Source organism: Podarcis vaucheri (assembly GCF_965113315.1).
Source record: "Podarcis vaucheri genome assembly, chromosome: 16".
Classification (NCBI taxonomy): Eukaryota; Metazoa; Chordata; class Lepidosauria; order Squamata; family Lacertidae; genus Podarcis; species Podarcis vaucheri.
Genome location: NC_138754.1, coordinates 40,275,253 through 40,298,315, shown reverse-complemented (window position 1 = coordinate 40,298,315; position 23,063 = coordinate 40,275,253). Strand labels below are relative to the sequence as shown.

At 43.1% G+C, this 23,063-nt stretch overlaps 1 protein-coding gene across 2 annotated transcripts in view; it reads right to left on the bottom strand.

Moving 5' to 3' along the window:
* Positions 1 to 23,063, bottom strand: part of PITPNM2 (phosphatidylinositol transfer protein membrane associated 2) — a 175,199-nt gene that overhangs the window by 82,920 nt on the left and 69,216 nt on the right. For both annotated transcript variants that reach the window (XM_082204070.1, XM_082204071.1), the window contains exon 2: positions 19,583 to 19,759. In XM_082204070.1, the coding sequence (XP_082060196.1) occupies positions 19,583 to 19,660 (78 nt within the window). In that variant the 5' untranslated portion in view covers positions 19,661 to 19,759. The remainder of the gene's footprint in view (positions 1 to 19,582; positions 19,760 to 23,063) is intronic.

The window sequence follows — 23,063 nt, the reverse complement described above, 5'->3', positions numbered from 1 at the left end:
GTGCCACGGTGGCCATGGCAGGCGGAGGCTCCGGGCACTCCGCTGCTTCGGCGCAGCATGGCGGAAATTGTTGAGAGCAGCAAGCTGATGCTGGGAGGCGCCACGTCCAGCCTCTGCCTCTTCCCTGCCGCCCTCCAGAACTTGGCGCCCCGGCGCCCCGCGCCCCTATGGGCAAGACGCCCCTGAGCAAGATGTCAATCCAAAGATCAAAAACTTTTTACAGCCTTGTTGATTCCAATGGAAGAGAGTTAGCTAGTAGGCAAAGGGAGAGACCACTATCTTTCCCTCAGAGCAGAAATAATTCATAATGCCTGCATACACATCATACATTTAAAGCACATTTGAAGTAACCTCCTTGCCATATAATCCTGTAGTTTAAGGGTTCTGGGAATTATAGCTCTGTGAGAGGTAAACTACCATTTCCAGGATTCTTTGTGGAAGGGGATGTGCTTTAAATGTACAGTGGACGCTCGGGTTGCGAACATGACCCTTGCGGGAGGCATGTTCGTAACCCACAGTATTCCCAACCAGCAGCACCGCGTCTGCGCATGCGCAGGTTGTGATTCAGCACTTCTGCTCATGCGCAAGCGCCAAAACCTGGAAGTAACCCATTCTGGTACTTTGGGGTTTAGCGCGGTGTGCAACCTGAAAACACGAAACCTGAAGCGTCTGTAACCCAAGGTATGATAGCACTGTTCATACAAAGCCTGTTAGCATTGACCTCTGGACTGCCAGTTTCCTACCTGTCTCCCTTCCTCAAATTGCCAGCTGTTGCCAACAAGGCTCAGCTCTGTCACTTGGAAAGTCTGCTAGTAGCCAGCTGCTTCAAAAGCTGCTGCTTCTGCATGGTACCCAGCCTCAGTCCCTGCCCATGTATTTTCAGTTGCTTTCTCATTGTGTTGGCCTTTCAACTAAGTGAATATAGCAGCCAGGTGCGCTGGCTTGCCCCTGCGATTGAGGGGGCAGGCGCTGCATGCTGTGCATGCACATGTAATGTGACGATGTGAGCACACCACGAGGTGTGTGTGAGTGACATGAGCACATTTCACTGAGTGTACACATCATCATGGAATATTGAGGCCTAGAAAACTGGGGGAGGGGCGGGTGCCCCTGAGGCCACCAATGCTGCTTATAGCCACCCACATCCCTGTCTAAGGGCTAAAGCTATATTCTCCATCAAAATTGTGAGTTTTGATAAGAAGTTAATGGTCCTACACATCCTTTGCCATCTGTCAATATCCTTCTTGGTGTATGGCATTCATTAATATCCAAAGAGTCAATGAAAGTTGTTTGGAAATAACTGTTCTGTACTTCTGAGCAAGAATTCTGAGCATAAGGGCAGTACTATTATTTTTAGCACATAATGGAAACAATGTTCCTGTTGACACAACTTCAGATTGCTTTGGCCTTGTGAGCTACAGCAGCACATGACTAGCACATGGCTAACTCATGCTCACTTTGTTATCTGCTATATTGACCTTGAATTCTTACTAAGAAGTGCTGCTCCCCCATGTTTTGAACTTCTAAATTGGACTGTTCTCTTCTGTGACATTTTGGATTCACCCTTGCTCCATTTTTTTTGTGCACAGACCCACACCGTACATTTGAAGCACATCCAACACACTTGACTTCCCCCCAAAGAATCATGGGAACTGTAGTTTGCTAAGGGTCCAGGGAATTGAAACTGAGTGAGAGGAACCTACAGTTCCCAGGATTCTTTGGGGGAAGCATGTGCTTTGAATGTATGTTGGGTGTGCTTTAAATGTATGGAGTAGATCTGCCCTCTAAGGTACTATCTGCCCAGCTTCTAAGGTTCATTTCAGAACACAAGTATAACCTTTATCATAGTAAACGTAAGAATTTTCCTTGTACCAGGTCAAATTGGTAATAAAATTCATAAAGCCATGACTATCTACCTGCCTTCTACCCAACTTTGTACTGCTTCTAAATATTTTCCCTTGATGCTTCACTTCTCTATAGCCCCAGTCATTTCCCTCTTGTATATTTACATGCAATCATCATGTTTTGTCATTGAGTAATTGCAGTGTAAGTGAATGAGTTGACAGGGTACCATGAATTGCTGTCTACTATAATAGGCAAATTTGTGTTTATTACAGAACACAGTTCTGCCATGGGAGGGGGAGTGGAGAGGAGAGAACAATAGGGAAAAATGTGCCTCATAACATGAAGAGTCCTTCCTCACCACTGAGGTTCTAGGAGTCTCATTTTGGCCACTGAAAACTTCCAACCTGTAACCTGCTCAGAGAACTCTTCCCACACAGACTCATCTGCTGCACATTTGCCACCAATCCCACCCTGTCTATTGCAAAAAAAACCTGAAAGCATTCTAAGGCACATTATCAGTTCATGTAGGGTGCTTTCCAAATCTGGAGCCCATGAACTGAGAGTATGCCCTGCAACTAGGGATGGAATCCAACACTGCTGTGTAGTGCTTCTGGTTTTACTCCAGAATTGGGCGGGTGTGTGTGTGTGTGTTATTAACACATCAAATTTTTCAGTCTCTCTTATTCTGCTTCTTTATATTGAATGTTGTTAACTTTTAAACTAATAATGTTCCAGTATTTGTTTCCAATTCCTGCCAATACTCACCTATTAAACACCTTGCTTCAATAAACAAATGGCTAATAAATTCACTTTCTTATTTGACACCCATTTTGTTCAGGAATTTGTTTCCAATTCCTGCCAATACTCACCTATTAAACACCTTGCTTCAATAAACAAATGGCTAATAAATTCACTTTCTTATTTGACACCCATTTTGTTCAGATATTTCAGAATTATCTATTTGGGATCCAATGGAACTAATATACAAGTATACTGCACTGCCTCAGGGATGTCTACTCAGGTAGCAAATAAGGCATTGGGTTGGGTCCTTAGCCTAATGAGTACCATACTAAAGAAGTATGGGGTGTGTATGTCTCTATCCGGGAGCCCACAAAGGGGATAATGGGCCATAGCAACCCTCCAAAATGGCGGCCATGGTGGGATTGCCCTGTCTGGTGTATGTCATAGGATGACCCTTTAATCCAGGACCGACCCAGCCAATTAATCAATCAGCATGCAGGCTGGTTGACCCAGGATACACACCCAATGCCTTCACCAAAGCCTACTTACATCTGTAGTCAATAAAGTTGTGGCCTATTTTAACCCAATACCAATGTCCTGTGTCTTATTTATCTCCCTTGTCCTGCCCTGTGCTGGCTGAACACTTCCTGTACCTGGAAACCATCTTTCTTCCGTTGCAGAATTAAGGCAGCAAGCATGGCATTTCCAAGCAATCTCCATTCCAAGTACTGACCAGACCCAGACCTGCTCCACTTGAGCAAGGTGATTGTATATGTATTTTCAGATCAGGCTCTTGAAGTGCAGATATGCATGTAATAGAATCCTATGAGGTATGGACAGTGGCATCACATAATCTTCTGCCATATATTTTTGAAAGTTGCTTGTCTGTTGGCTATGCATATGGACATCTCTTAAAATATGATAATCAAGTTTTGCATGATGGTTCCCGAGATCAAGGAGGAGGTCTTTATCTATGTTTGGATACAACTGGGGACCTTTTGACTCAATAAGGCTTGAAAGACAAAGCCTTTCAAAATTGCTCTGATTTTAACCACTGATGTCAAAACTGCATTGATTTGTTAGTTTCTCAGAATTCCCGAGCAGCACCAGGAAGTTGCTGATTGCTATTAAAGCAGAAAACTGAAGGAAAGTAGGATAGATTGAAATAATAGTCTCCTCCTTTCCTCTCCCATTTAGAGCTTTAGAGCTGCCTCTCCTGGATAGATAGATGGTTGCTCAATGTATTGTAATTGTCTGAAATGCTGGTGTGAGCAAAAGGAAACAGCAACCAGCCAGCCTCAAACACTCCAGTCAGTATGTGCCTGTTGCAACTGTAGGATTTGTGAAGTCTAGCAGCATTTGAGAGGCACGAATAAATGGGATGACAACAGACAGCTAGGCTTGCAGCTTCTTGTGCTGGGAGCTGTAATTAAGTAAAATCTTAAAAACAGAATGCTGCCAACAGTTATTGACTGAATTACATGCAACTAAGACACAGTTGATTGTCAATTGGTTTTTACATTGCAAGCTCTCTTAGATAACAATAATTCCTACTTGTGCGGCAGCAGTCATTTGCACGCATATAGGAGTACCTGTTTTATCCTGGGCTGTCTGTTTCCATGATGTGAGTAAGACCTGGGTATCATTAACCACTTCTTTTGAATGATTCAATCTGACATACAATTCATTAGGAGCAATACATCTACAGTGCTGTCTGCTTTCTGATGCGGGTATAGAGACAATGACAAGACCAACTATCTTTATGTCACACCATTTTTCAGTACTTGAAGTGCTCCAGAATTATCAAAGTGGAGGGCACTACTGAGGGAGGATTGGAGCAGGTTTATCCTCCCCATATTTTGGACCATCTGCAATTATTTCCTAGGAACACCTGTATTCCAGGTCAATTCACAGACTATTGTTACAAACAAGTAGTCATATGTAATAAATATGCATGTTAAATAAGTCACAACACCGGAACATAGGGTACACCTCTTATACTAAGTCAGTTCACTGGTCCATGAACTATGCAGCCAAGATATGTACCTCCCCTATGGAACATCACCAGGACATTAGCTAAAGCCAGTGTGGTCTAGCAGTGGATAAAAGATTGGAGGCTCAGGGAGTCTGGAGCTCAGATCCCCACTTAGACATAAAACACATCACCACTGGGTGGTTTTTGCCTTGTTGCTCGAAAATGGGCCTGGGTTCAATCCTTGGTACTTTCAGAAGGGGCTAGGAAAGATCTGCCTGAGAGGAGAGTTACTGCTAATCAATGTAGACAGTACTAAACTCGGTGGACTAACAGTCTGGCACAGCAAAAAGCAGCTTCCTATGTTCCTAAGGCGATTAATTCCCTCTCTATCTCTCTGACTAATTCACAAAGAGTTCTTGTGAAGTTAAAACAGGGTAACTTGAAGGAAGAAAAGGGAACAAAGGAAGCTGCCTTATTTGTACAGGCCACAACAGTCTATATTCAACAATTGTTGCATGTTCTATTTGTAACATAGAAATATATTGGGTTGGTAAAGGTAAAGGCGCTGTGATCTAAACCACTGAGCTTCTTGGGCTTGCCTATAGGAAGGTCGGCAGTTCGAATCTGCATGATGGGGTGAGCTCCTGTTGCTCTGTCCCACTTCCTGCCAACCTAGCAGTTTGAAAGCATACTAGTGCAAGTAGATAAATAGGTACTGCTGCAGCAGGAAGGTAAATGGTGTTTCTGTGTGCTCTGGCTTCCATCACTGTGTTCCGTTGTGCCAGAAATGGTTTAGTCCTGCTGGCCACATGACCTGGAAAGCTGTCTGTGGAAAAATGCCAACTCCCTCAGCCTGAAAGTGAGATGAGCGCTGCACCCCATAGTCACTTTAGACTGGACTTAACTGTCCAGGGATCCTTTACCTTTATTTACCTACCTATGTTGGGTTGCATCCAATGTTAGCTCTATTCAAAGCAGACCCAGTGAAATTAGCAGACAAGACTAACTTTTCCATGCATTCTTTTTCATGCATCTATTCTGAAGAAGACTAGCACTGGACACCACCCAATTTGTTTTTATATACATATTGTACATTATGTAGTCTTCCCTGAGTGTAAGAACAGAGAAAACCAGAAACCTAAATAAAATACAATATACAAAAGTATTCACTTCTATTGCCTTCAAAAGCTAATTTAAGGTTTGTTTCATTGCACTCCATCTCTTTACCATTCATCATCACTAATGCAGAAAGATACTGATCAGAATTTAAAACAATGCTTATAGTTCAAAATAAAAAGAATCTTTAAAGGGGATTTCCTTGTTTGTCTGCTAGTTATCATATTCATCTACATTTAAGGTTTACTGCCCCCCCCAGCCTGTTTTTCGTTTTAGTTATCCAGCCAGCATCCCGTTATAGACAGAAGCAGCCTTAAGCTCCAGCATCTGTTTCCATAGCAATGGATTTGCATCAGCAACCCAATGGATTTGGTTCAGGCCAGCCTTGGTCAGTTTTCTGCGTAGCACATAAATTGCTAGGACTAATAACAAATTGAATGATGTCACTGGCTACCACACACAAGATCTGTGTATGTCATTTGAGTCAAAACATGCATTTTTTTACATATGACACACAAAAATAAGTTGGATTCCATTTGATCCATGTATGATATATTACTTTAGAAAATGTAATTAATACAAGAAGGCCACTTAGTAAAAACAGGGGCTAAACTTGAGAAAGGGCTTAGCCTTTAGAGATTTTAGACTAACCTGGCTACAATTTTAAAAAGTTATGGCAGTTACACAATAGTAGTATGCTTAAACAAATGACTCTTGAAAAATAATGTCAGAACTCCCTTTGATACTGTTATAGATAAATCCAACATATCTCTACCATGGCTACAGTATTGTTATAAGTATTAAAATGTACATTTTCTCTATATATGTTTGCAGAATCTTCAGATTAAAATCAGTTGAATTAAAAAACAAACAAAATGAGGCTGAGTAGAGGGAGGTTAACTTTGGCTCAGTTCGGTGTTAACTTGAAAATAAGTCCATTTTGTGGTGGTGTTATTAAAATGAATGCTGAAAATTTCCAACAGCTTGCTTATTTATTTATTTTTCAAATAGTGTGGTGTTCTCCATTGATGCAGCTTTTGGTGCCCTTTCTACCAGTTACAAGTGAAATCCACAGTGTGACCAGCCCAATTAGACCACCTGGCTGACAAAAACCTGGGGCGGGGGATCCCATTGTTAATACACTGGGTTCAGTGTGCAGGCCAGAAAAATAGAGGAATGACTCACAGATTCCCAAAGGTAATCTCTGACTCTGGGCAGAGGGGGAAAGCATGTACATGTCTGTTGACTCACATTCTTTTTTAAGAGCAGTGCTTTTTTGGTTAAAAAAGTAAGGTTCTGGTACTCATATCTTGATAAAAGTGCTGTGGGTGCCAGTATAGAATGACTGTCATGGAAAGAAAAAAAAGAGGTGACAATAATCTAAACTAGTGAGTATTGTCACACACCATTAATGAAACAAAATAATACCACTAGTCCAGTGAAAGATCCATCCCCTATATAAAATTCACCAATTCTCTTTTAAATCAATTTAAGCTATCGCCACATTTTCTGGCAGTAAATTCAGTACATTAATCACTTACTTTATGAAAAAGTATTTTGTCTGCAACACAGATACAAAGTAGATTGAGAGGGAGAGTCAGGTTGTAAAATCTAGCAACCAGGTTGTAAAATCTAGATATGTAGGGCTTGGTCAGTGGACAGACTCTATTTACGTTGCAGTTGGCAGCCTTCCAATTACTTTCCAAATCTATGATTTTATGGTGGTCACAAAAGGCTTGTTACTAGTGCATCTGCTGCGCAATCCATGCAACCTTTGCAACTATGACGGCTCTTTTGGTCCCAGCCCATGTGACTTATTCTCCCCATATCACAACTTGGGCAGATGGTTCGGGGCAAGTCTGGCCAACGGAAACTAAGCTGCATTGTGTATTGTCTGGGGACAGTCAACTAGGCACAGACATGTGTAAAGTGTGTATGAGAGAGTGGGGGACGTAGCTTGCTAATAACAACCGTCAGGGATTGCTCTTTTTCAGCCTGCCCATAACAGATGGTCACATAATACGGTGCTATTCATCTGGATACCTCACAAGGACATATTCCACACACACCACACACACAGCTGTTAGGAGAGGAAGCCATTTGCCCAGACCTTGCTGTATCTCTACACACACATAAATAAAGAGCAGCTGTGCAAAGGGGCATGGGCCAATGCCCAGGATGAGAGCCTTGGACTGGATTTCCTGGAAAACTGAGAACCAAGATCAATACCAGCAGAACTCGGGCAGCTCCAAGACAGTTGTAGGGATGCACGCAGAATACAAAAAAGGAGCACTCAGGCAGATATAGCGATGCAGTGCTTATCTAGAGGCAAGGCTATTGGTATAAAAATGGCAACAAACTAGCATCCTGTGGCCAAAGGGGCCTGGTTGTATGTGCAACATAAATTATGCAAATCCTTAAAATACCCAGACATTTATCTTACAGAAAAGCAAATGGATAGTTGTGAAATTTTGATTCTCCCCACCCCCCCATGGCGAAATGTGGTATCTGGAAAAGATGTATTAGTAAATGATTGGCACAGCTGGAGGCCCAAATCTTTATTTCTGTAAAGATGCACGTCATGTGTCAAGAACAATAGGAAGCTACATCCTCTAACGCTGGGGATTTTGGCAATACATTTTGGCACCTGAGGAGAACTGCAAAATGGTGACCCCAGCCAGGGAAGAAGGGGTGAGTGAAGATCTACATCAGGAACAAGGGAGTAAGAAGCGCCCTGAGACCTTGAATAAATAAGTTCAAAAAATAATGATGATGTGCATCAGGATGCTGCCCCTGTTGATCCTGCCACCTGAGGAGGTCACCTCACCTTGCCTCATGGGCAGGCTGGCGCTGCTCTGACAGAGAAACAATCCTCACCCTAATGGGCATGCATGTGCTCAGCAGCCATGTCTTCTTTGTATCATTCCTTATACTCCAGGACTGAGCCCTGGCTTTCAGAACGGTTCTGGGGTTGAGAATAAGATACCAAGGGGGTTTCAGTCTGGATACTATGGCCAGCCAGACCTGAATAGCATTGTGTTGCCAGAAGAAAAAGTCTGATTTGCTTTCTGCTGCACTTGGCCACCACCAAAGTAAATGGCTAGAAGGTGTTACTGCAGCTCATTAACCGTGAACCCAAGGGGTCAACTGAGTTTCTTAACACTCAGCCTTTGGCCTCAGCCTGAGCAGCTCATCTCCTGAGCGAAGACAAAGCTGCTGTCAACCTGCTTGTACCTCTTCCTCAGTGTACCTGCCTGCTTGCCTGCCTCCCTCGGCTTATTCAGTAGCAACCAGGCTTCTGATTTTCCCACTCACAGCAATGCCTTTGGACCTCTAGTCACATAACTAAGCCTCAGTTCAAACTGAGACCTGTGGAAGCCACTAAGGAAGAAGAAGCAGCCATTTGATACACTGAAGCTCTTAGATTCTAAAACACAAGAGTGTTTTATTTAGCAGCTTGTGCTTCTTTGCTCTACGCAGCTGTTACTGGGTCTTCACAAGGCGTTCAAGTCTCTACTGTAGTCACACGCAGCACTGTCACTTTTCTGCTGCTGTTTGTCTTCCATCAAAAATTACATCGTTTGTCATTGTCACTCTGTGGTGAAATTACATAACCGATGTAAATTGCATAATTAATTACGCAAATGTCAATGTCATTACATTATTCCAACCCATTCATTCAAATGCAAAAGAAATGCAATGCAAATGGAGATGGGGAAATGTAATCAATTATGTTTTGTTTGCAGGCTGAAAGCAACAATGGCTTGATTTCCATTCCAGACATGGGTCACAAAATACAAGTTTTGGCAATTTCTACTCATGTTTCCATTTTCATCAGAATGATCTGACACCCCTAGTAGTCACTGGATGAAACAGAGAGAAATGAAAAAATGAGAAGCTGCTTGGGGGGGGGGGAGAGATTTGGAGCAAAGAAGCAGCTGTGGGGGGGTAGGAGGAAAGATACTTGACCCTTCTGCCCTCCATTTCTCTGCTTCAGATTACTATCCAACCAATTCTCCCTCATAAACACATGATTTGTTTTTGCAGAAGGCATTGGGATCCTCTTACAAAGACATTGTGTAGTTGGTTGGCCACTACACCCCACTGAAATAAATAGAGCACTTAAATGCTTATGAACCTTTCCGGTATGCCTTATTTTAATTTTTTTAAAGCAGAGATTCACAGGAATTTGTATCAGATTCTTTGAAAAAGATGACTAGCCCTAATTATATAGCTCCCGCTGTGTTCTAAGACAGAAAAGAAAAATGTGCATTCTCCAGATGGCCGAGCATACCAAAAGATCAATTGCTTCTTGATCAGCATTCAAAAAAGAAAACACACACACACACACATGCAAGAAAAAGGGATGAACTTTCCAAGTAAGTGTCAACCACCAAATGCTAAGAGAGGAAATGCAAACATATTTCAAAGGCTGTAGACAGATGCTCATTGCTTCAGGGATCTGCAGGTGCACTAAGGGGGCCATCATTGCTCATGCTTGGCACACTCACTTCTGTGCCACTATCATCTTTGGTCAAATAGGGTTTCCATCCGACATAAATGGGGTTCTTAAATAGCAAGCAGATTTATGGTTACCTAAGTTTTCGTGGAAGCAAAGGGCTGTGGTTCAGCAGCAGAGCATAACATTTGCATGCAGAAGGTTCAAAATTCAAAGCCCAGCATCTCCAGATAGAGCAAAAAAGGATCCCCTTCTAAAACCCTGGAGCAGAGCTTTTCAACCTTTTTGAGTCCATGGCTCCCTTGAGCAACTACATCCTTTCTGCAGCACCCCATGGGGCTCAGGAGTCCAGCTATGTCACTCCTTGCCTACAGAGCTGGCAGCTTCTTACCCTTTTTTAAGCACCCTCTCTTGTGGAGTGTTTCTTCAGCCTCCTGTCCCTGAGAGACCTCCAGGTGACTGCTGCTGCTTTCCCTGGTCTCTGGGCTGCCCCACCCCAAAGAGAGGTGCCTCCTGGGATTTGTCTGTCCATTCCCAACAGCAAAGGCTGGTGGACTGGGGTCCCTCACCTGCTTGCTTGCTTGCTTACCCAAAGGCCACCTCGGCTCCTGGCAACCAACACCCCCCAGCCAGCCCCAGAGGCACCATTCACCTGGGAAGCTTGTAGTCAGGGCGGCTGCAACACAATCCTTTGGGAGGCAGAAATGCGAGAAGGCATCAGCGGAGGGAGGGAAGGAAAGAGGGACAGAGGCCAGTGTTTTGCATGGCACTCCTGACCATCATTCAAGGTGCCATGGCACACTGGTTGAAAACCGGTGCCCTGGAGAATCCCTAGCAGTCAGTGCTTGCATACAACACTGAGATAGATGGAGCTTTGATCTTTAAGTGTTATTATGGCCCAGGGACTCTCACTTCATCTGACAAATGAAGCAGCACAGGCAGTGTCAGAGGGCGAGGAGCACCCCCCACCCACCCCAGTCTCCCAAGACATGGAACTAAGCCCATTGTGGTTACTGGAAAAATACAGTTTCCGTGTACAAATCACAGTTGTACCTTGGATCCCAAACACCTTACGAGTTGAACATTTTGGCTCCTAAATGCTGCAAACTGAGAAGCGAGTGTTCCAGTTTGCGAACATTCCTTGGAGCCCGAATGTTCGACGTGGCTTATGCGGCTTGGTTCCCAAACATTTTGGACATCTAAAGGATTCTGTTCGGCTTCCAAGGTCCCACTGTAGATAGATAGATAGATAGATAGATGATAGATGATAGATAGATAGATAGATGATAGATAGATAGATAGAAGCAGAGCCACAATCCTAGGCATGACTATTTGAAAGTTAACTCCAGCAAAATCAGCAGGACTTCTGAGAAAACCTATTTAGGATAGGAATGCTAATGTGAAATATATATTTCTCTTTCAAAAATCTAACATATATGCAAAGTAAATCCAACTCCCCAAATCCACATCACCCTTCCCTTCCCCTATTTTGCAATAGGTTCGTCATATTTCTACGTAAACTATACAAAGTTATAAGAGAGTAATGTATTCCCAACAGCAGTCCCTGGTGATAATGCTCTTTTTCTCACTATGCTAATTTAACCCCTCAAGAGGGCAATTATTTTTTGCCATGGGAAAGGTATACCCTAAGCAAGACTGCAGTGTATCAAGAGCAGCAGCACTCATTGGGTAATTTGGATTTTTTGCCTGTTTCGACAAGTAAAGATTTTTTACTAGCATATTTCAAAGTGTATGTTTTCAAGGAATTGTAGGCTCACAGAATTGTAGGATGGAAGGGACCACGGGGGTAATCTAGTCCAACCCCTTGCGATGTGGGAATCTTTTGCCCAACGTAGGGCTTGAACCCACGACCCTGAGATCGAGGGCCTCATGCTCTGTCAGCTGAGCTATCTCTCCACCACAGTTTTAATGCCTATTTTAAAATATATTACTTTGTAATGCATTTTGCTGCAATTTAGTTTGTATCAGGACACTGGCAGTCTGGGCTGCTGCTGCTGCTGGGATGCATTAAATGTCTAAATACAAAGATGAAGTAAGTGCATCCATTAGCCAAGTAAAAGCTTTCAAACTTAGCCACATCTCACCCGTGGCTTTTGCCATTGTTGTTACCACAATTATGACTGGAATAGGTTGATAACAACATAGCCGTCATTATAGGAATAAAGATGGGAAGGAGACAGAGGGAGAAAGCAAATGTTAGCCATTATCCCCTTAACATGCTGTTACCACAGGAAATGACAATTGTGTGTCCTGCTCCCCGCCCCTTGTCAAATACAGGGAAAACTAACATAGAACCCTCTAGATAGATAGATCAGCCAATTTCAATTCTCTCCATTTCTCATTTCTCCGACCTTACATTCAGTTCTCCAGATTTATGTAGCAATTTGTGAACTTAAAAAAGAATCCTCATAAAAATTCTCCTAATAAATAAATTTTAGTCTGAAGAACACATTTTGAAAGAGATATCTCCTAATATGCTTTCCCCCACTCATTTATTCATTTCCAAGCACATTTTCCCCTATACATGCACTTTTGTAAGCATTGTTTGGTTGGAAAAATGCATCAAAAAATTTGAAAAAGTGCACATTTTGAAGGGTGATTGTGTTTCAATTTTCATATTGTTTTGAAAAGTGAATGCTTGATAAATCTAGCTTTGAATGCACAATGAATCGTATGTGTCCCCCATCCCTATCTCCAAGTGATGTTGGTCATTGACTGTGCTGGCTGGGAATGAAAGGAGTTGAAATCCAAAAATGTTTGTATGCTGCTGCATTGGTCACACCTAGTTAGTAGAATTTGTTTCATGTCCTGACCTTACACTGCCTCAGGTTTTCCTGGCATCCAACTGTGTGGAGCAAGGGCAGAAAAATGCAGAATATCATGAAAATACTAGGCTATGAGATATTATGGAAGGGGATGCAAACTTTGGAAGTAGCTGGACATTTAGAGCATGGCCTACTTGGGCCCAGACAACTTTTACTGGAGTTTGTTAGTGTCTGGAGTAGCAACAAATAAAACCTGAAGCATGCTCAGGTCCATTCTACTCTTTGAAGAATGCAAAATGTTTTATGCGAAAGACTTGAAAGAAACTGCCTGCATGTATTCCCTCCTCCCAACTTAAGCTGTTACAAAAGAGGAACACTCCATCAATCATGATTCCACCACTTTCTCACAGTAGGTACATAACAGACTAGAAATGGGTCCTGGAGAAACAGCTCATCTGTTTCCTAGGATATCAATTAGAAGAGGCTTTAACTTATAAGGTAATGCTCCTTAAAAGGGGAGGGGCTAATATGAACTACTAGGAAGCTTCTCCCCATTACATGAGAAAAAAGCTGGTGCAGTTTTGAAATCAGTGGTTAAAATTAGAACAGTTTTGAAATTGAAATATACTCAGAGTCCACATAACAGAAATGTTCAGTCTATCTTAATTCAAAATCGCATCCAACTGTATCAAACTTAAGAGAGAGAGAAAACCCTGCTCCTTAATATCAAGAACTATCATGCAAAATTTGGGTACAATGTCCTAAAAGGTTGATTCTAAAAGAGGCAAAGGAAAAAGAGTAATTGGCCAAATGTACAGAGGGCTTGAAGACACCCACTCCAGAGAGGCAACTATCCCATGTTTTTTCGTGGGCACCTCCACTGAAGGCATGAGATAATACTGTTTAAATATGCCCAGTCTCTGTGGCAAACACACAGACGATGCTTCAAGCAGCGCTGCTGTGCCAATCCATACAGCTGCCAGGAACAATGAGGGCTGGGCACACATACTGCTTCCACCACTATCTCCCCAACACAGTTAAGGCCTTCTTGCCAAGTACCCACAAAAATCTAACGGGGAAAATTTATTGATTATCTGAAGATATGTTGTAAATATCTTAAAACATTAGCAGGATTGACATAAACTCATGCAGTAAGAATTAATTAAATGAGAACGTAAGGGGAAAATAGTAAACAGCTTTGAATTGGATATGCAGTAATAAAAATATACAAACTAAGTAACTGCAGAAAGGAGGGGAGGGAAGTCGAAAGAAATGCAGACTAATTTTGTTGAGATTTTGTGGGTTTTTTCTCGTTTTGTTAAAATATTTGTAGAATGTGAAAATGAAAAAAAAAAATTAAAACCCCACAAAAATAATAAACCATTCTTAGATTCATAGCAGCTACAATGAGTGCCATGATAAAGTGATCATAAAGACAGAAAAGAGAAGAAAAGGCAAGACTAACAACATGCACCCTGCACTTCTTGTTGCTGTTTGAAAGCTGACATTTGCAGATAGGCAGAATCACTCTGTTCTCACATCTCTGAGTGACAGTATTAGAAATGGATGGTACCCAAATGGCTGCCTTCAACTGGAAGGTAAGAGGAAGTGATGAACAAACAGCATTGTGTGCCCGACCACCTTGGATGAAACAAAGGCTATTCCTGCTTCCTGACGAAGGCATCCCCTTTCTTCCCATGAAAATAAATGATGAAAAGGGAATCTCACATACAACTGCATTATAAACTACTCCTTTTTACAATTCTAAAGCATCAGCAGTGTGGCAGTAGGGGAAGCTCATTCTTCTTTTACAAGCTCTTGGTTAATTTAAATATTTCACTCTGTTACTGGTTCTATTTTTTTAATTTACTGTGTTTTATTTAGTAATTTTAGTATTTTAACTATTCTGGTATTTAATACTGTTTTAAATTATAAACTGTCTTAAAGTTCAAATTCAGTTTCCAAGTGTGGCTTATAAATTAAGAAAACAATAAACCACAAACAAGTGCCCATAATGTTCCACTGAAAATGAGGGTGAAAATGCTACCAAACCGAATTCTCTAACACTGCATTTGTACTAAGAAGGCACCTGATGGGAAAACGTTGGTATTGATGGAGTCTAAAATCTAATAAAGACAACAAAGTCAAGTTCACATCTGCTGATCTGCAAGCAAATCCAGGGTACATTAAGTCCACTGCTGTAATGTAAAATTAATTCTAATTGATGGAAGCTGTTATGTGTTCATTGCAGAATGCCAAACCACCAGGACAGCAGGCAGCCAAGGTGATGAAAGCTCTAGGGGGAAAGAATTGGGGAGTGGTGGGGGAGGGCAGTGACAAGCACTTCACAGGTTACAATTAATCCAGGCTCAGCTTTTGGGCACTTGAAACCTCAGCAGGGGATTCCAGGAGGAGAAACGATGCGTGAAAGTGAGAGACACAAGATGACTCATTGCACACACCCTCTAGAACAGAAACAGCAAAGTGATACAGAACAGAGGACCAATTCCATACTTCTTTATGGCCCTGCACCCATTGTGCACTCACAACATACTATTTTAAATTTAAACCAGAAGCAGCACAGGAACATTACGGTATTTCTCTTGGCTTCCAGCGCTGTTCAGATAAAATCCAAGCACACATTACCATGAAGTACTTCAAGGGAAAGGCCCCAAGGAACTTGGTTAACAATGCATTTTGAAGAAAAAAATTGCTTACATCCCCTGAACTTGTCTCTACTACTCTAGCAGATGAGTTTCAAGAGGTGTTCAAAGCACTGTCTAGTCCTGCTGTGTTAGATGAGTTAGTAAGGCCTGAGGGCATGGAAAAGGTGTTTGGTTTGGCCTGAGGAACCACCGGTGCTCTTGACCTTTGAACCTCAGAGCTGAAAAAACTAGCACAGAGAGGACAGCCAGCTGAGCAAGGGAGGTGATTACTGTAAGGCGGTGGCTCCTTCCAGCTTAAAAGAGGCAGTGGTAAGACCACTCCTTAAGAAATCCTTCCTGGATTCAGAAAATCTAAGTAATTACCAGCCAGCTGCTAATCTCCCCTGCTTGGACAACTGTTTTTTAGATCCATTTCTGTCGGGGGTTCGACCCAGTTTGGGCATGGAAGCCGCCTTGGTCACCCTGTATGATGATCTCTGTTGGGAGAGAGGCAGGGTGTGTATTTGCCCTTTCTAATTCTCCTTGATCTCTCAGCAGCTTTCAGTACCATTGACCATGGTTTTCTTCTGGAATGGCTGTCTGAGTTAGGGTGGACAGCACTGCTTTGTGGTAGTTCCGGTCATTTTCAGATGACAGGGCTTGTGCCTAGCCCCATGTGCCTTCAATGTGGGGTCTCACAGGATTCATCACTATCTCCCATGCTGTTTATATCTATCTATGAGTGGAATCATGAGCAGTTTTTGAGTACACTGTCAGCAAAAATGCTGGTGACACTTCTTTACATGTGCAAGTGTGTCAGTGGATGTGCTAGATTGATGTTTTGCCTTGGTTATGGAATGCATGAGGGCCAATAAACTGAAGCCTAATTCAGAAATGACTGAGACACTGTTAGTGGGTGGTTTCCTAGACCAGATGGTGCAGATGTGGACTACTATGGATGGCATTACACTCCTTCTGCAGGAGAAGGAGACGCTTAGGAATACCTCTGGATCCATTATTGTCTCTAAGGCTCAAGTGGCCTCAGCAGCAGAGTGCCTTCCATAAGCTTTGCCTCCTGGTGGCTCAGCTGATCCCCTATAACAGGCTTCCTCAACCTCAGTCCTCCACATGTTTTGAGACTACAATTCCCATCATCCCTGACCACTGGTCCTGCTAGCTAGGGATCATGCGAGTTGTAGGCCAAAAACATCTGGAGGGCCGAGGTTGAGGAAGCCTGCCCTATAGGGACAGAGACAGTCTAAAAGTATATGCTCTGGTATTGTCTAGGCTGGACTGCTGTAATGTGTTGAAGATGTTTCAGAAACTTCTGCAGGTGCAGAATTCAGCAGCCAGATTATGGATTGGGGCAGAACAGTCTGAGCATATAACACTAATTCTAAGATGACTGCACTGGCTATCAATTAGTTTCTAGGCTAAATTCAAAGTGCTGGTTTTGACAGAAAACAACTTATGCAGCTCAGGATCTCAATACTTCAAGGGCTGCTTCTCCCCACATGAAAAGTACTGGACCCAGCAATCATAATCTGAGCCCCTTGATCACCACCTTGAGGGTATTAGGACTATTGCCTTAGCCACTACCTGGGCATCTGGACAGAAGCACCTCCTCCAGGATCCCTTTAACGGGACACCCCTTCTCTTGGAGCAGCAGGCAGAGGCTTGTAACCTCCCCTCCAACCATGACTAAGGCTTACCCAATGCCTAAATTGCCCACAGCTGTGACAACTGCAATGAGGTAGGCTAAACCCTCAGAAAGTGCCTATTACTCTGAGGGGAAAATTCCTACCCAGCCCTGAATACAGCAACTAACTTAGTCCACAGCAAGGTCAAAAACATACACAAATTGACAAATATAGAGAGCAGAATACAAAGGGAGGGTGGGCGGAAGATCCAATGACAATCTGTGTGCCAAGGCAGACCTGTTTAAATACCCGAAGAGTGGACCTGAGTGAAGCCTGCAGCTCAGTCAGTTCCGCCCCTCCAGGAATGCCCACCCCTAAGCCTGCCTGCCATTGGCCACTTTGGCAGGCAGGCTACATTCAAACCTCCTGCCATGTGCGAACCTTTCTGGCACCCTAACGGCCAGGATCGTCTGGCAGGCAGCCACATTGGGATGCATAGGGAGAGGTGTCACTGGTTGCAATGCCGCCACACCTCAAGAAAAGTAAGTGGATTTCCAGTAGTGTGTGAGTCTGCTGCAGCAAACAAAGCTAAAAAGCCTTGTGGCACCTTAAAGACCAATAAATTTTACTGTAGCATAACATTTTGTGGACTGCAGTCCACTTCAGGGAAATATCAGCAGGCTCTGGCCTTGTTTCTCTCCAAGCCCAAATTAAGGCTCATGTGAACACTGGCAGTTGAAATTTGTGTGGGTGGAATTCTCATAATTGCATGAAGAAAGACAGGCAACTAAATAACGCAAGGTAATCAGAAAGGCTGTGTAACTGGAACACCCCAGAATTAGTGGTTTGTGTCGGCAGAAGGCGCTACCTCAGGATAATAACCTCTAAATTTTAATTGTGCAAACAAGCCTTAAGTATGCCTAAGGCTAGGATTAGCCTTACAAAGGTCTATAACAACATGTGCATAGCTATTAGCCAACTGGCATGCTGCAAGCCAGTCAAATCCAACCACCAAAATGATTTTTACAAGGACATTGCATGGAAAAAAATTTTTGTCCCTACAGGCAGAGGGAGGCAGCCAACTTTTTCTCCTCAGGAAGGGACTGCACATTATAACCGTTACTATTTTTCTATATTTATTTATACCCCACCTTTCTCCCTGACAGGGACTCAAGGCAACTTACAGATAAAAGGACAGTTAAAAATATGGGAGGGAACAATGATCTACACTCACTCATTCACTCACTCACAGCACCAGGCCCCTCATTAACAGCAGTCCATCTTGAAAAGCCTGCCAGCTGAAAGACAGCAAGGAGGGAACCAGTCTAACTTCTCTAGGGTGGGAGTTTGAAAGTCTGAGAGCAAACACTAAGAAGGCCCTCTCTTGTGTCCCCACCAAGTGTGCCTGTGAGGGTGACGGGGCCAATAGAAGGGCCTCTCCCAAAGATTTCAATGTCTGAGAACGAGGGAATACAGTCTTTCCGATAGCTTAGATCTAAGCCATAAAGGATCATAACCAGCACTTTGAATTGTGTCTGGAAACAAACCACTTCATGGGACCATTTAAAAATATTTCTTGACTGCATGGACACAGTGAAGTTACCAGCAAATCCAAGCAGGTGCTAAATGTTAGAAAAGAAGGAGGGTAGTCCTTGGACACCTCACCAGTATATGATTTTAAATTTTTGTAGAACTATGTGGTGCTGTTAACACCAAAGTTGCAGGTCTGATCCCTGTAAGGGAGAGCTGCATATTCCTGCTTGGCAGGGGGTTGGACTAGATGACCCTCAGGGTCACGTCCAACTCTATGATTCTGTTCTATTATTTTTTAATATATACATATCTGGGATGGCACAGACCAGTTTTTATATAGGAGGAAATGACACAGGATGGAAATAAACTGATTCATCTATCCCTACCCACCCAAGCTACTGAGTCTGTCCCTCTCCCCACCTTCTCGCTTTACAAGTTTGTGAGCCTCCCGTTATTTTTTTCATAGCTTCCTCTCTGTAGCATCACTTTCTCCCGGCTTAGCAGCATTTAAACATTTCAAAACATATTTAAACATCTTATAGAAACTGGGAAGAGATTTTTTTTAAAAAAAGCATATTTGGGTGAAGCCACGCAAAAACGAACAAGACTCCATGAGAAACTGTGTGCTAAACCTGCCACTTTCATGGGTTATTTTGAAAGTCATTCATCAATTTATGCACTCAGTTAATCACCCTCGCCAAGAGGTAAGAGAGATTTCTGTGTACCTCAGAAGCTGGCATTCCTCTGATTATACACTGGCTCAAAGAAAATTTACGCCATTTATGGTTTTACCATACAATCTGTTATTCTGGGACAGCATGTCAACAACTGTGTGAACCAACCTGTATCATGTACAGCTGGGCAATCCTATATTCATCCACACTCATCGGAAGTGGAATGCGATACTCTTTTATAAGCATCTTGAAATCCAAGCAGCCCTTTGGTCTGGTTAGAAATGCAAGCCAGAGGTGCTTCCTGGAGGCTGCTTACATAACAGTAAGCTCATGCATCGATGCCCCCTGAAATGAAAACAGAAAGAGAGGTGCATTTAATTTTGTGAATGATTTTTTAAAAAAACTTGTCATTAATCAAAGGGTAAGTACTTCCTGAATTACACTTTGGAATGCAGCCCAAAACAACAGATTTATTTCCTAATAAATCACAGGGCTAGAACCATTGCACAACACTGACAGAGATCTGAGATAAATTTCAAATTACGTGTTTCCCGAAGTAGGGAGACACACACACACACACACACACACACACACACACACACAAGATCAGACCTCATCAGTCCTTAGTCACAATGCAGGAATGTAAATTTGTGTTGCAGGGAGAGAAGTGCACAGTGAGAGCCAGTGTGGTGTAAAATATTAGAACAGGGATAGCCTGTTCAGTGCTTCTTAGACACTAACACCCATCAGTCCCAGTCAACATAACCAATGGATGGGGATGCTGGGAGATGTAGTTCAGCAACATTTGGAAGACACAATATTGGCTACTCACAGGTTAAGATGTTGGACTAGGTCTTGGTAGACCCACTCACCCATGAAGCTTACTGGTCCCTTACTCTCAGCCTAACCCACTTCATAATGTTCTTGAGAAGTCAAAATAGAGGGAAGGAAACCACCGCACACCATTAAAGGGTGCTCTATGTATTTAGAGTCTGGCCCTGTCCTGGGCAGGCCAATCCATAAATTGTCTGTGTGTGGGGGGGAATCAAATTCTCAATTTTTTAGCTTTCCTCTGCAAGTTTCTAGTGCTTATGGATATGAACTAAAACCTCAAAACGTGTAGAAGCTGCTGGTGAGGAAAGAAGAAGAAATAAGCAGTACTTTTATTCATAGTTCCTTCTTCCTCCCCTTGGACAGTTGAAGCTGAAGCAGAAGCATGCAAATGTGTATAATCTAGATTAGTTTTGCTTGGGTTCACTCTCTTCCAGCATATCGTATACAGTGGTACCTCAGGTTACATACGCTTCAGGTTACTGACTCCGCTAACCCTTCTTAACTTCGAGTTAAGAACTTTGGTTCAGGATGAGAACAGAAATCGTGCAGTGGTGGTGCGGTGGCAGCAGGAGGCCCCATTAGCTAAAGTGGTACCTCAGGTTAAGAACAGTTTCAGGTTGAGAACGGACCTCCGGAACAAAATAAATACGTAAACAGAGGTACCACTGTACAGAGACCCATACACAACCTGAAAGAATTAGAGGTATGTGGCCTCAGTACTAAGCAACTCCTGAGTGCTTTCTTCTGTCCAACACTCATGTAAAAAGGCATGGAGTTTGGGGTAACCTGGAGGGAAGTTAGTAGCAGGCAACACCAAGATTCCTTGGAATCTTTTTGAGAGACTCAGTAGTGGTGGTCAAGATTTTCCAATAAAGTAACTCACCCACCACCATCAATCTTTCCCTGCAATGCACACCTGTAGATTAATGCTGAAATTTTGCAGCGTACATCCTCAGTTCATGAGGGGTGAGGAAGAGACCCAATAGGTTTGGTTAGTATTCCACTTGAAACATATGTAGAAATGTAAGAAGGCATGGATTTCCATTCTGCCCCATATTAATCACATGCAGAGCACTGTTTCTATTCCACTGCAGGGCATCTTCCAACAAAAACAGCATTGTTTGTTTTGCATAATGTCGCATAATTGTCTGCTGTGGCATAATGCTATGTAATTAATTGCATTATTCTGCACCATTCATGTCAGTGCAAATGGGGAGGGGGAATTGTCAATTACATATTGTTAAGTTTGGTTTGAGGACTGAAAACAACAGCAGCAAATGCTGATTATATTTGATTTTAAACGGGTCTCACAATGGCAGAAAGTTTGAAAACCACTGCCATAGACCAGCTTACCCAAAGCCATGGTTGGTCACTGCAGAGGTGCCTTGGTGCACCACCAAAACAATGATCAATGATCAATCGCCTCACTGAACTTCACAGGCTTAGCTGTAAAGGGTTTTCTGTGCATCTCCTCTTGGTAGATGGTGTGAAAAGGCTTTTTAAAAAATTAAATCCCTGAAAGCTTTTATCAAAGTGCTATACTTGATAATGGCATCCTCTCTCTTATGGAGGTCACCTGTTTGAGGAATGAAGGGTAAGCCAAGTTGTGCAAAGCAACAGCTTCAGCTTTTGGGAAGTCACAAAGTGAATCAAATTCCACACATGTCTGTTTTCATATTACACCAGTGGCGTAGCGTGGGGGGTGCAGGGGGGGCTGGCCGCACCAGGCGCAGCATCTGGGGGGCGCACTCGCACTCGCAGCTCTCTGCCCCTACCTGGCTCACTCACTCTCTCTCACTGCAGTGCTGGCTGTGCGAATCCGATCCGAGCTGCCGGGTCGCCGCCCACTGTGGAGGGGGAGGATGCCAGGCGTGCGTTGCGGTGCGGAGCGGAGAGAGAGCGAGGGAGGGACTATCTGGGGGAGGGACAGTGCAGCGGCCGCCTAGCACAGCGCTGAGCGCAGGAGAGAACCACACCAGACCAGACCAGGCAGCAGGAAGAAGAAGCTGGCAGCAGCGGCAGGTTAGGGGTTAGGGGGCGCAAATTACTTGCCTTGCCCCGGGTGCTGACAACCCACGCTACGCCGCTGTATTACACTGCAACATCTACAATCCACCTGACTATTCATTACCAACAACAATTCTTTATTGCATTCCAAGGACCAACTGTACGAAATTCAGTGCATTTAAAATACATTAAAAGCGCACAAACTACTAGGACAGATCATAAGACTATGCTTGTTTCTGACTTTTGTCTAATACAAATTGATCCTGACCACCTCAGACAGAAACTTGGCAACGGCCAAAATCACAACTTGAATCTTATTGTCTAGTAGAAACTTGGCATAGAATTGAGCAGATTTAGCTGGTAGATTTGCCATTAGTGGATTAATCAAATGTTGTTGGGCATGCCTTTATAATCTGCAGGACAGGGGAATGTGCTTAAGGACTTAAGAAAAGTGGGAGAAGGAACCCATCCTCTCAAACATTTGTGGTATGATAAGTTACAGGATTTCAGCAAGAAGCTATAGGGCATGCACTGACTGAAAATAAAACAGTACGTCCAACCCCAACCTTTGCAAACAATGTTGAAAGGATCGTGAGAAGAAATAATCATGAACAAACAATGAAAAGGATGCCTGGAGGGGCCCTCTGTTAGGGTGCTAGATGTACATGATGTAACTGCATAAACAAAAGTCTCAGTATAGCCCTGTGCTTTCGTCCTATGCCATTTGATCTGTTCCCAAGTATAGTTCCCTCGTAACTTTCCATGTCACAGTAGCAGCCATGAAATAGGCAAAGATCAGATTGTTACA